Source organism: Parasteatoda tepidariorum, chromosome 1, assembly GCF_043381705.1.
Source record: "Parasteatoda tepidariorum isolate YZ-2023 chromosome 1, CAS_Ptep_4.0, whole genome shotgun sequence".
Classification (NCBI taxonomy): domain Eukaryota; kingdom Metazoa; phylum Arthropoda; class Arachnida; order Araneae; family Theridiidae; genus Parasteatoda; species Parasteatoda tepidariorum.
In genome coordinates, this window is record NC_092204.1 from 93,835,408 (window position 1) to 93,848,500 (window position 13,093).

General features: G+C 31.8%; 2 protein-coding genes across 2 annotated transcripts; one reads left to right on the plus strand and one right to left on the minus strand.

Annotated features, from left to right (window-relative positions):
• Nucleotides 1-4,501: 4,501 nt before the first annotated feature.
• LOC110282720 (probable glutamate receptor) lies at nt 4,502-5,785 on the minus strand. The gene has a single exon (XM_021146741.3). It carries the CDS (start codon nt 5,783-5,785, stop codon nt 4,502-4,504), a length of 1,284 nt encoding a protein of 427 aa, XP_021002400.3.
• A 5,640-nt stretch (nt 5,786-11,425) lies between these two features.
• Nucleotides 11,426-12,668, plus strand: LOC107441614 (glutamate receptor ionotropic, delta-1-like). The gene has a single exon (XM_016054943.2). The coding sequence runs from the start codon at nt 11,454-11,456 to the stop codon at nt 12,666-12,668; it is 1,215 nt and encodes a 404-aa protein (XP_015910429.2). The 5' UTR covers nt 11,426-11,453.
• Nucleotides 12,669-13,093: the final 425 nt, after the last annotated feature.

The window sequence follows — 13,093 nt, forward strand, 5'->3', positions numbered from 1 at the left end:
GACATTTTAGTCTTAGCTAATATAATAAGTAATTAATAAGAGTTACTCAAATGAAATGTGAACACAGCATAAAGCGTCCGAAATACAATAGAGACAGCAGCATCATTTCTCATGGTTATAAAAGGGAATAAAAGAAGTACAACTTAGATTCCAAATAACTGATCAGCCTATTTGTGTAAAATCATTTAAAGTGAATTTACAGTTCAGAATAGAGCAAGAAGCAGTAGTATATGTGTAGCGCAGCTCGATATTTAACGACAGAGGATGAACATTATTCAACCACTTATCATATATTGTTTGCTGTTTATGACTAACATTCTCAAGGCCAAACTGCTTTTAACCAGTGGTCGGAAGCAGTGCACTACAATTAGTGAAACTACTGTAGTCGCCACTTTTTTTAGTAGTTTGCAGTGAAATGTGTTACTTTTTTTTAAGAAAGTAGTGTAGTGTGGTAGTGCTATACAAAAAAAAACAGTAGTTTGTATCGATTCTTGGCCACTAGTTTTTACGTTGACTTAGTATATGAACAGGGGTGTAACACAACTAATTTTTTGAATTTGATGGATACAAATCTTCGCGGGTCTGTCAAAAAGCGAAATTTTAACTGTTCCTGTGATTGTGAGTTAATAAGAATTGCGCATTTTGAGTTACGTATAACTAATATTTAAACTGGCCATTATGAATAACAGGTAATTTATCTCTTTGGTGATGCTTTCGCATGTGAAACTAGGCTCGTATAACATTGATGATATTTCAAAAGAAGGAAACATATTTTCGATGCACTTAATTTCTCAGAAGAAATAAATGATCATTAAGCACTTAACTAAATTAAAAGTATTTGATAATTTACACAAGCATCTCTTAAATTAAATATTCCCTGTCAAGAAGAGCATAAAAAGTTAAAGACTAAATGAGCAAATTCGAAAGAAATGTTTTAGAATAGAAAACTGGCTAATGTAAACAAAGTATTTCTAAATAATTCTTCATGCTTAATGTAAGTCAATTTTTCATTCAAAACTATTTTGAACATAACGCGTAAACGAGTTTCCCCAGCAGTGTAAACTATACGGGTGTAAATTAATTTCTCTAGCGAAGTTCGTCTCCTTAAAGTAATGAAGTAGTTACAACAATTCCAAAGTAGTTTGTAGTCACTACATTTACAAAAAGTAGTTGCAATTGACTGCATTTGTAACAAAGTAGTTGTAGTTGTTGCAAACTGCAAAAATAATGCAGTTTTTCATACAACTGCTTTTAACAAATGGTGTAAAGTTTTGCGGGAAGAACATACATTGATACACCATAAAAAACTTTAATGAATCTCAACACCAAAAATAGTGGCAACTATTTAACACCAAAGTGGTGTTTCACTACTTTAAGGATACTTCCTATTGTAGTAAAGCACCAAGATTGTTATTTTACACAACTCGGTGTAAAGTAGCTGCCTCCATTTTTGTTATTCTGTGATGCTAAAATTTATTATTACTGTAACATATAATGCACATTAAAGTCAGTAAAGTTAATATTTCGATGCAAAATACAGTTAGAATCATTAAATTAGGATGGATATATATAATTTTTTTAATATAAAGTTATTGGCAATTAAGTATACTCACAACAGTGAGAGAATATTAATATGAATTTGATCTAGTCTTAATAAAACCTGAGCTAAATTAAATAGGTTTTAAATTAAATCTTCTGACATAAGTATCTTTATTACACAGTTCAAAATAAGGCCTTTATAACATTTAGCATATTCAGTTTGTCTAATCAATCCAATAAGAAGATTGAAAAAACTTGGAAATTAATCGACACAAATCAATCTCGCTCCGTAAAGAGGATTGAAACTTACTTGGTATTAAATACCAAGTAAGATCAGTATTATGATCAGTTTGTCAACTCAATCCATCGAGAAGATCGAAATTACTTGACGAATTATCGACCACAATCAATATTCTTGTTGAATCTGTGAAGATAATTTGAACTTAAGTGTTATTGAAAAGGCTATGATCAGTTTGGGAATTTAATCCGACAAGAAGTCCGACTAATAGTCTAAAACATTGCAAATAATACTTAGTCTATAACCTTGAAAGGTATGCAAATTTTAGGCACAAACAGCATTAAACATACATGAATTATATGTCTGTGTACTCACATTTAAGATTTATATCAGTTAAGTTTCAAAAATCTAGGCCTAAACATTAAGTAAAGAAGAATTTTAACAGGAAAAAATATTTCTTTGAGGCTTAAAAAGGTTAAATATAACTGACAATCAAAAATCCATTTTAATTACTAATTAAACCCGTCATATGCTGATATTAAACTTTTTATTGTAAATACCGATGTTCTTGGTTATGTTGTCTTTCAGTTCTTGAACAGCTCCATTAAGCTAAACTTTTTTAAACTAGTTTTTACACATTTTCGGTTCCTTAATTATAAAGAAATAATAAAAATTAAGCAAATGGAGAGGTAAATTTATACTTGCATTAGATTTAAGCCTATCTAAAATTGATCCAAGTTTGAAACATCCTATTACTTCCACTCTTTTTTAAGGAATTTGGAACATTGAAAATTTTTGGAATAGCATGAGGTGTTAATTTATTTTTAACATCTTTTCTATTTATTTCCAGTTGAGATTCTTCAAAATGAACATGCAAAAATAGTTAGAATACTTTTTTTTATTTTCGTACTTAATTACAAAATTTAGAGTATACAATTTTTAAACATACTCCCATGAAATTTTCCAAATTAGAAACTAATTATTTCAGTAATTTAACACAAGGATTACAAAGAAGAAAAACATTGGTAGATCCAAAAATAGATGAAAGATCGTATATGAAATAGATTTCTTATGATAAATGTAAACAAATTGTTTGAACTTTAGGCGATATAATACCATAAATAACTAAAAAACAAACTTAAATTAGCCAAGATTAAGAAAGTAGTTACTTGATCTTAGTGAAATGAAAAGGAATATAATAAAAAACAGGTAAATATTTGTTTTTAACAGAAAGAAATACTTAAAAGTGAATAAAAAACTTGTCGATTCTGAAATAAGTTTGACGAATACTTGCTGTATTTTGCAAGATATTCTCATTATCTGGCATCATTTTTCACCCTCTGAAATCAAACTGAAAAATCGTTCCATCTTTTTATGGTGGCTGATATAATCAAGAAAAAAGTTCTTTGTCAGAAACTAGTTATTTTTTTCATTATCATATAAAGTCTTCAAAAATTATTTTGCATTTTGTTAATGTGTATAGTGCTTAAAAATATGTTTGAGTGCTTAAGAAGTACGTAAAAGGTGTTTATTTTTTGTTGAAAGATTTGGCTTGATATTTTGTTTTATAACTGGAAAAGCAGGAACAACCTTGAAAGTAAACATATGGAGAAAGTAACATGGAGAAATTAAACATATAATGTTTCAGCATTACTTCAATTCAATAAAGAGTTTTTTACTCTTTATTAAACGTGACTTTTTTTTTCCTTTTTTTTTTTGAAAAAGAATAAAAAAAATAATCTTTTTTCGTGTTTCAATTTAAAAAACTAAGTATTTTCATTGTTTAAAGGAGAATTAATAACATTATATTTTTTAAAAAAAACAATGTCTTAAACTTTTGGAAAAATGCTTCCAGGTATCCTTAAAGTTAACAAACTTTTTAATCCCAGCTATCCTTGAAATCAATAAACTTTAAGTTAACAAAAACAATACAATGCCCTGAGATCCATAAAAATGCAAATTTTTCAGGAGCCATATGTTATGCGTGCGAAGAAAATAGCGTAACAGCCTTTCGCTTGCATGTAAAGTTTTAATTAAATATTGGGTGCCGACTACAAATTTTTGGTACTGTAATGACAATGATTCGCAGACCCCTGATAACAGCATATATCGAATTCCATTATAATTTTAAAATGCGATCATAATTTTAAATAATTATGAAAATATTGTCTGGAAATATCATCAAGATTGTTCAAGAGTTTATTTTAGGTATATATTTGCGGATTGTCATCGTCTCTAACATTACTTTCTATTTACTTTTTTCCCGACCGTGTTTCGTTCTCTCAACGGTAGGGGGCAGTGTTTGCAGAGTTTGTTTCAACTTCCGGTAGATAATTCACTTGCATTGACTTTCTTTTTTTTGTTGCTTTCATCCTCTTTCGACTTATTTTTTAATATAATTATTTGCTTCCAATGGTGAAAAATTCGCGTGACAGCAGTTGTTCTGCTTTTGTGTTCACTATGAGTTGAACACTAATTTGTTACCTGAAATTAAGATGCTTAAATTCCCTAAGGACACCAAATTCAAGAAAGCACTAAGGAGGAAAGATTTTTTTTAAAAATTAAATAGTCACGTTCTTGCATGACGTCAGGGGAGGGCAGTAATACTTTCTGTAGAGTCTGTTTTTTTTTTTTTTTTTTTTTTTTTTTTTTTTTTTTTTTTTTTATAAGGATAGATGGTAAATTTTTTTTTCCGGCTAGATGGTGAATAATCTTCTTCAACAATTAAAAATAATGAATTTTTAAACTGTTTTTTCTTAATAAGAGTTTTTGATCTTGTGTCAAGCCTGATCTTGAGTCTTGAAGATTATGAGTGAAACGCGCGAAAATTATTTCACCAACTAAAACTAGAAATGATAAAAGGTGACCGAACAAAAGAATGAAAACTGCTCCATAAGCATCCTCCAAACTCACAGGTACTTCTCTTTGTATCTTATCATTGGCATTAATACTTTCAAATTGAGAAACTGATTCCTCAGATTTAAATTTCTCGTATAGTCCGGCACTAATTATTCTTGAAATAGCTGTATCAAACATTTCCTTGCAGCAGAAATCTTTCCTAAACACCACACATATACTCGTCGTCAATAAGGAATCCTCAGAGAGTATAACATTAGAGTAACCTTTATAAAGTGCTTGCAGGTCTGCAATTGTGGAAATCGTGACTTTTTCTCGATCTAAGCTTCCGTCATTGAAAGCGCTGACGGGAAACGTCCACGAATTCCACTGTATTATCTCCCCCATGGTTTTCATGTTCTCGTCAGCTGAAGTCAGAAGAAGATGCAGAATGAAGGTTCCTGAAAATAATTGGGCGGTGTGTCTTCCCTGTATCACAGCTTCAGAAAGTTCTTTGAAGTTTCTCAGTTTTGATTCATAAAGTGGAACACTTAAAAATGATAGCAGCACTGCGCAATAGCTAGATGAAATAACGAGTGAAAATACCAGGCACACTAATATGAAGACTCTGTGGGCAAAACTCTTCTTTTTATCAGCCGCAGGCTGCCTTAGCAAGTACCCAAACACTTTAATAAAAACGGCGTCATATGTTTGTGTTTGATTAATTAAAAGTACATACATTAAAGGCAAAGTTATTAAAGTAATTGCGCAAAGTACCCATACAGTAATATCAAATGGGTACAAGTAAACAATTAGAGAAGAGATGCGTTTAGGTGCTGGTGCAACAAATGGGACTATTTCATCGGTGTAAGGAATAGAGAAATCAACAACACTTAGTCTTTCCTCAGTAATAGAGATCTGGTTTATTGCAATGTCTGCTTCTCCTCTGTGAACCATTCCAACCATACCAGACCAGTTCCCATTGTCTAGAAGACTTCCCCATTCCCCATCAGAAGCTTCTTTCATTCGAAAACGAACGTTAAAAGCAGCCATCAGCGATTCCAGGAATTTCCCATCTACTCCAGATAGAAATATTTCTCCGTTAATCTCTTTAAATTCTAACTCAGGTGTTTGAACTGTTGCCACAGTTAGCTCATCCGGTAACTTTCTCATTTTTCAACTCAAAGACGAGATATATAATTTTATTTATAAAAAACTTTTAACTGTTTTTTACAAAAAAATATATATACTCTTATTTCTGTGAATAAAAATATTTGTATTTAAAAAACAGAATCTAATAAAGATTTCACTTTTCGAAAGTATGAATATTCAAAAACAACAACTGCAATGCATTAGAGTAACTAAATTGCTTAGCCTTTCATAATAACAGAATCCAAGACGTAATAAGTCAGGATATCGAAAAAATCTGAATGATTTTACCGTTGCCTGAAATAAGACTTAAAAAAACATGTTAAAATAAACATTCTTTTTTTATTGTATTCATGTCAAAGAAAAATATAACGGTAACCAGCAATTAGAAATATCGTACATTTCACTCAAATATATTTTAGGCATTACGTTAAAAAGTCCGTATATCGATTAAAATGTTCTATGCATTGCAAAAAAGTAGTAAACAACATTACTAACCTAATTTAGAGTAGTTAGTTTTTGGATTGCTTTCTTTATTATGCGTTGTTCCATCTTTTACGTGACATTGTTCATTTCAAATTATGGAATGACAATAATTACAGTCCAATAATTCTCTTGGATCTTCAAAATCATGCCACAAATGTAAATAGGATAAATGCACATTTTCCAACTTTTTTTATGAATTATTATTTAAATGATATGTCATTATCTTTCCCATTTAAGATTCTTTCGTAAGAAAATCTATAAAAACTATAAGCTAGGTATTCATATAAATTATTTTACCCATATTTTATTTATTTATTTTTTGTTCTAAATTATTAAGTAATTGTTGCATTATCTGCAAATGTGCTAGGAATATGAGTTTCAGAAAATTCTATTTTTAAATTTCATGTGAGATGGACAGTAAAATGAGTTTAGAACATTGCAGAAATTGGCAATTCATTGTTTTAGAACAATTTTTGATTTAATTCTGAGTTATCCAATTTCTGAGTTTTCCAATTAAAAAAAAATCGTTTATATAAATTTAGATTTACCGAAAACTATTCAAACGATTTCCTTCAAGCAAAAATTATTAATAATTTTAAACAAATTATTTTATAATGGAATTATCTTTGAGTAAACAAATTTTATAATTGTATGCAAGCAATTTTTATTTGCTTTAAAAAGTTTTCGAGATATAGCGAAATATGAAAAAGATGAAATCAGCATTAAAGGGTTTTAACTTTTGACTGCTCTCCTGCTTAAGCTCTAGGGATTATAAAATATGTTCCAAAGTGTGAAGAATCCACATATTTATTCTGAAAAAAGAAGTTTAGCGTCTGATATCGCATAATAAAATATCGCCTGCCTTAATTAATTAGAATATTCAAGTTTCTCAAGAATATGCAATGTAAGACACCCAAACATTTAAATTGAGTCTCAGTATTACAAATTCAATCATCAGTTTCAAATTTAATCAGGGTGCTCCCTTTTTTTTACATTACATCCTTTTTTTTGTATTATGTACAGCTCACAAAAAATGGGACATCCTGAATTATTTTTTATCGGGCTTTTCACAAGCTAAGTCTCAAACTTAATAGTTAAGAAAGCCTCAATATGCCTCAATACCTCAAACATGCTTATTAATTATTGCAAACGATATTTTAATTTACGAATTCTGACACAAAAACGTACTTTCTCTGAATAAACATACCTTTATTTCGGTTATGGGTTTCTGAACCTCAAAATATAGGGTGCAGCCCCAAACTAGGAATTATGGTTCCAATAGTTTGATCCAGAAACCAGTTAAGATTTTGGAGCCATTAATATTAATTTTAATTTTTTGCATATTTCGTCATATCTCGAGAACTTTTTAAACTGATTGAAAAAAATTTAAATATTTATCCAAAGATAATTTCATTGAAACTAGAATTTCTAATAGTTATTTTTTATTATTTATTTAATCGTATTATTATAATCGTTTATTTAATTTTTTAATTGAAGGACATATAATTTTTTTTAAATCATGTAATTTTATATGGTGAAATACAAAATATTAAATGAAATCGGTCAAATAGTTCCTGAGAAATGGAATTTTAAAAAGGTTTTACAAGGAGTGATCAAATGAAAAGGTACGAAACGACGTAAAAACGTAACAGTTAAATTTTTGCATATTCTGCCATGGGAGAACGTAGCGAGACATTTTGGGATGCAATTTGAGTCTCTGACTGGGATGGGAGCATACGCGGGAGCCCGCATGCGCACAAGAGAGCAAAAGCTATTATCAAAAACGGCGTCCAAATGATGCGGCAGTTTCGTATGAGAAACAGAAACTCGAGCACAGAAAAACCATTAATTCCTATGTGTACTGTGAGACACTCCGACGCCTACGCAGGTCCATCAAGAACAAAAGACCGGGGCTGTTCACAGTGGGTGTTTTTCTGCTCCATGATAACGCGCGTCCACACGTCTCCAGAGTCAAACACATGGAACTGGCCAAATTCAAGTGGGAGACGTTGGACCAGCCGTCCTACAGTCCGGACATGTCGCCCTGCGATTTCCATGTGTTTGGTCCACAGAAGAAACACCTGCAAGGGAAGCGCTTCAACTCGGTCGACGTACTCAAGGACGCTGTGAAGGACTGGGTCTCGTCACAGCCATAGGAATTCTGGGAACAAGGAATCCTGCGGCTTGTTCATGAGTGGAATCGTTGTGCTCAGGCCTATAGTGTATATTTTGACTAAATTCTACATTTGTACCCACCTTGTCGTTTCGTACCTTTTCATTTGATCACCCCTTGTATATTAAAATTGAATTTCTCAGAAACAATTTCATCAATTTCGTTCAAATTTTGTGTTTCGTCATTTAAAATTACATTTTTTAAAATTATATTTATTAATTTTGGTGATATGTAAAAGTAGAAATAAAAACACATGCTATGTACTAAAAAGTAATATGTATGTGTACTAAAAAGCAAATGGTGCAAAATCGTGTAGGAAAAGCGTAAAAATCGCCATATTATTGACGTTTATGTTTTTATGTTTAATTAATTTTGGTAATTACTAATTGACATTAAAAAATAAGCTATATAAATAATGCTAATAGGCACTACTAGTATTAAAGTAATGTGGCTGGGTGGCGCAGTTGGTTTGTCGTCGGCCTTCTGAGCCGAAGTCTGCAGTTTCGATCCCCGGCCCAGACACCGGATTTTCGGGATGCAGAAAATCCTCAGCGGCCATGTCGTATGAATATGCGGCATGTAAAAGATCCCTGGAGTTTCTTATTGGCTCTTGGCATTTCCGGCAAAATTAAATTCCTAGTGCCCTTTAGCATCCAAATAGAGTCTCTGTGCTACCATCTAGTGTGGCAGAAACTAAATGTCCAAATTAACATAGCCAACGGCATCTCACCCATTGTGGTGGTCCTGAAAGAGTGGATACCACTTCTGGAGAACACACTAGGTTTGCTCATCGCGAAGACTGATTGTGCAGCTCATAAGAAATAAAATATTTACCTTACAATTCAAATTTTTTTTCACCTATTATTAAATAAAATATTAAAAATTATTAAATAATTATTAAAGTTACTAAATTTACATTAAGGGTTCGAAACTTTCAACAGCTCACTTGACCGAACTATTTTGACCATATTTCCTAGATTACAGGTTTGTCTGATTTCCTAACTTAAAATATCGTTTATACTAATTAATTACCATATGTGAAGCCCCCCCCCCCGTGGATCAATAAGTTTGAGTCCTAATACATGAAAAATCTGATCATTAGACCGAAATTATTCAGGGTGTTTCTTCTTTTTTAGTCCTATACATCATGTGCAAAGACATTAGACAACATTATAGCTGTGCATTATTAACTTGATGATGCCTAATTATGTTTATATTATTCATTTAATATTGCATTGCACGGCATAGTTAAAAATTGCATCGTATTTTACACTATTTTATACTATCATATTATTTAAGTTAAGCAGGAGCAGATAGCAGAAATGTTTACAGTTCTGTTTAACCATAACAGTGCTGTAGAACTGAAAGTAAACAAAAACTAAAATTCTTAAATTCGATTTTCAAAAGAAATTACGAAATGCTGTTAATGATCTGCATTTATCGATGAATTAAAATAATCAATAACAGGTTTCTGAAATGATCGAATAAATTATCAAACATCTATGATTTAATTTAAATTTCTTTTTTATCATTTTTGTATTAGCAATTCTTTAATTTAATTGTACGGTGTATCGACTATTACCTCGAACTTAGAAACGCCAATATTTCTTTCTATCGATTAAACGCTTATTAAAAGCTTCTTAAAACACGCGCCTTTTTTTCTATTAGTTAGAGGGTATGGAACATATTTTCAATTTTAATTTTTATTCGAAGATTTGTATTAAACGTTACTCGTAATACCTGTATCTCAAAAATATTGAAAAACCATCAGACCAGTGTCGTCCGTTTTTATGTAATTTAGCTTGCAGGAAACTGTGAAGAAACTCTGTAATTGACTCTGAAATTGACTCAGCCTAATGAAAATTTGTGTGCGTGACATTTTAGAGGAAATAATGATCTTCGTAAAAAATTGAAATTCGGCAAAAATTTATTATTGATTAGCTTATTTACTTAATTTGCTAAAACAATTCGTTATGAACACGTGTAAAAAGTTATTTGGTTCTTCAGAAAGTGTTTGAAAGTTAAAATTCTCTGAATGAAAAGGCAGCTCCTGTTCAGAAGATGAAATCGAATAGGGAAAAAACTATTTAGAAGACAATTAATTTAAAGGTAATATGAGTTTTATGCTACAAACTTTTTTTATTTTAGATCAATAATCGATTCTGATTGATTGGGAAGAAAAAACAATGTTGCGAAAATGAGCTCTGAATAATAAATCTACACTAAAGGTGAACAAATAGAATTACAAACTTTTGATAAATCAATAAAACCTAGACACATATTATCCAATATAGAAGAAAAATAAATATCAAAAGACAATAATTGAAATGCTATCTGACTGCAGAACTTTCAAATGTCGTAATTGTTTCAACAATGTTTCGATACGTTGGATTATGAAACAATGAAAAAATATTTCAAGACCAACTAAGCGTAATGATTTTTAATGAATTGTATTAAGAATGTCGAAAACTCGCTAGCATCCGGAGGACATAAAAAGGAACCAGACAGTCTATTGTGTTAAAAAAAGACAGATTTTTTACAAAAAAGAAAAATGATTTTAAAAATGCCACCAAGTTATCTAATTGTAGTTTTTCAAGAGTGTACTTTTAAGGAGTAGCAACAAGACACAATCATTCATGTGTGTGTCGGGAAAAAGTATCCTTTCAGACCAAATTTTATCCAATCGAATTATTTTTAAAATTATAACTATGCAGTTTTGAATTGTATAGTACCTTGGACCGATATTAACGATATAAAATATTTAAAACATATAGTGCGATCATAAAATATGCGAAGGTTTTGAATGTATAATATTTTGTTGAACAGACACGGTCGAGTAGAAATAAAATAATTTTCCATTGTTTAAATTCCTTAATTTGTCTATTCACTGTTGCATTTTCATCATATGATCATCGAGAAAGTAAAACAGAACATTATAGTTGTATCAGGATCGAATTTTAACTCCAGCGTGGCAAAAGACATTAATCGAATGATGTAATTATCGCACATTTAAAGCATTTTTCAAATAAATATATGGTAATGAAGATACCACAAGAACTGACAATCGCCATCGTTTTGGCACCCAACCTACGCGTATCAACGGACATGAACGGAAACAGGATACTATCAAAGTTGGAAGGAAGGTTCATTCAGTTGCTGATGGATACCTTAAAAATGCCATTTAAGTTGATAGTTGCCTCTGATAATGAGTGGGGACGAGAACTTAGCAACGGAACTTGGACCGGTATGCTTGGACTGGTCCACAGAGGAGAAGCAGACATGGCAATCAATGCTATATCTAGCACTGAAGACAGATTACAAGTTGTAGACTTCTCAATCCCATACACTGAGGAAGATGTCAAGTTCTTTGCGCCATCCCCGAAACGGGTGCCTACAATGTATGCATACCTCTATCCGTTCAGTTTCAATGTGTGGTTATTATCTCTTTGCGTGCTGTTCTTACTGCCTCTAATATACGCGCTTACTTCAAAAGACAAGAGAGTATTTTTCAAGTTCTTCTTAGACTTCTTTGGATCCCTGTTACGAGCTCCCATTGCTGACAAAGACAAATCTTTAAAGCGCCGATTCTTTTTGTTATTGAGTTTAATATTCTCATTTATCCTATCATCGTGTTACTGTGCCGTTTTGTTGTCATTTTTAAGCATTCCTCTGTACGAATCCGTACCTCGTAATTTCAACGATCTCTCTAAATCTGTAATAAAAGGACAATATGAATGTCAAGTGTTTGCTGGAACGTTCCTTTTGCAACTTATGTTGAATTCAACAGACCGCAATCTAAGGAAAATGGGAAGGATAATTCGGAAAAATTCTTGGACTTTTCAAGCAGACGATGCGGAAGACGGAACGTTTAATAAAAAAAGAATTACAATTATCACTGCGGCTGGTGTACCTTATATGTACGATGATTATAACAGTTTGGTTGTGTCAGAAGATTCTTTAATCACCACAAGTATATGTGTAGCTTTAAGGAAAAATTTCTGCCATAAAGACAAAGTGAATGAGGCTATTACGCGAATAAGAAACGCTGGTTTGTATGATAAAATAATTACTGAGGAAGTCAGATTCATTACATTCGGTAATAAAAATAACGATGCAATATTGGAAGCTGTACATCCAATAAGATTACGAGATATTTATGGACCCATTATAATACTTGTTTTTGGATATATTGTATCTATTTTAGCTTTAATTGGTGAGATTATTCTAGCAAATTTAACATCAAGATGAATAAATCTCATTGTAGTAAATATCAAGTATCTTATTTTAATAAACAGTAGGTAGGTGCTTTATTTACGTAGTGCTAGAGCTGCACACAATGGGCTATTGGCGACGGTCTGGGAAACATCCCTGAGTATGATCTGAAGACATGACATCGCTTTTGATCCTCTGCAGAGGGGATGACTCCCTTGCTTTGGTAGCCCGATGACTTGACAGCGAAGTCGAGCACTTTACGGTAGAACAGTTTAACGGGGACCAATACTGCCCACCCTCGGCCCTTACTCAGGCTGTTCAAAGAGGTCATCCACCCGCTTACCGTCCGCAGCCAGTGATGCTTGACTTCATCGTTCTAATGGGAACCGTGTCTACTGCGGGACCTTTAATAAACGGATATCTTATAGCGATTTAACATGTCTTCACGTATTTTATTTTGA

What these genes read in the sequence shown, in the direction of transcription:
- LOC110282720 (XM_021146741.3), bottom strand. Translation starts at nt 5,785, where the DNA reads ATGAGAAAGTTACCGGATGAGCTAACTGTGGCAACAGTTCAAACACCT.
- LOC107441614 (XM_016054943.2), top strand. Translation starts at nt 11,454, where the DNA reads ATGGTAATGAAGATACCACAAGAACTGACAATCGCCATCGTTTTGGCA.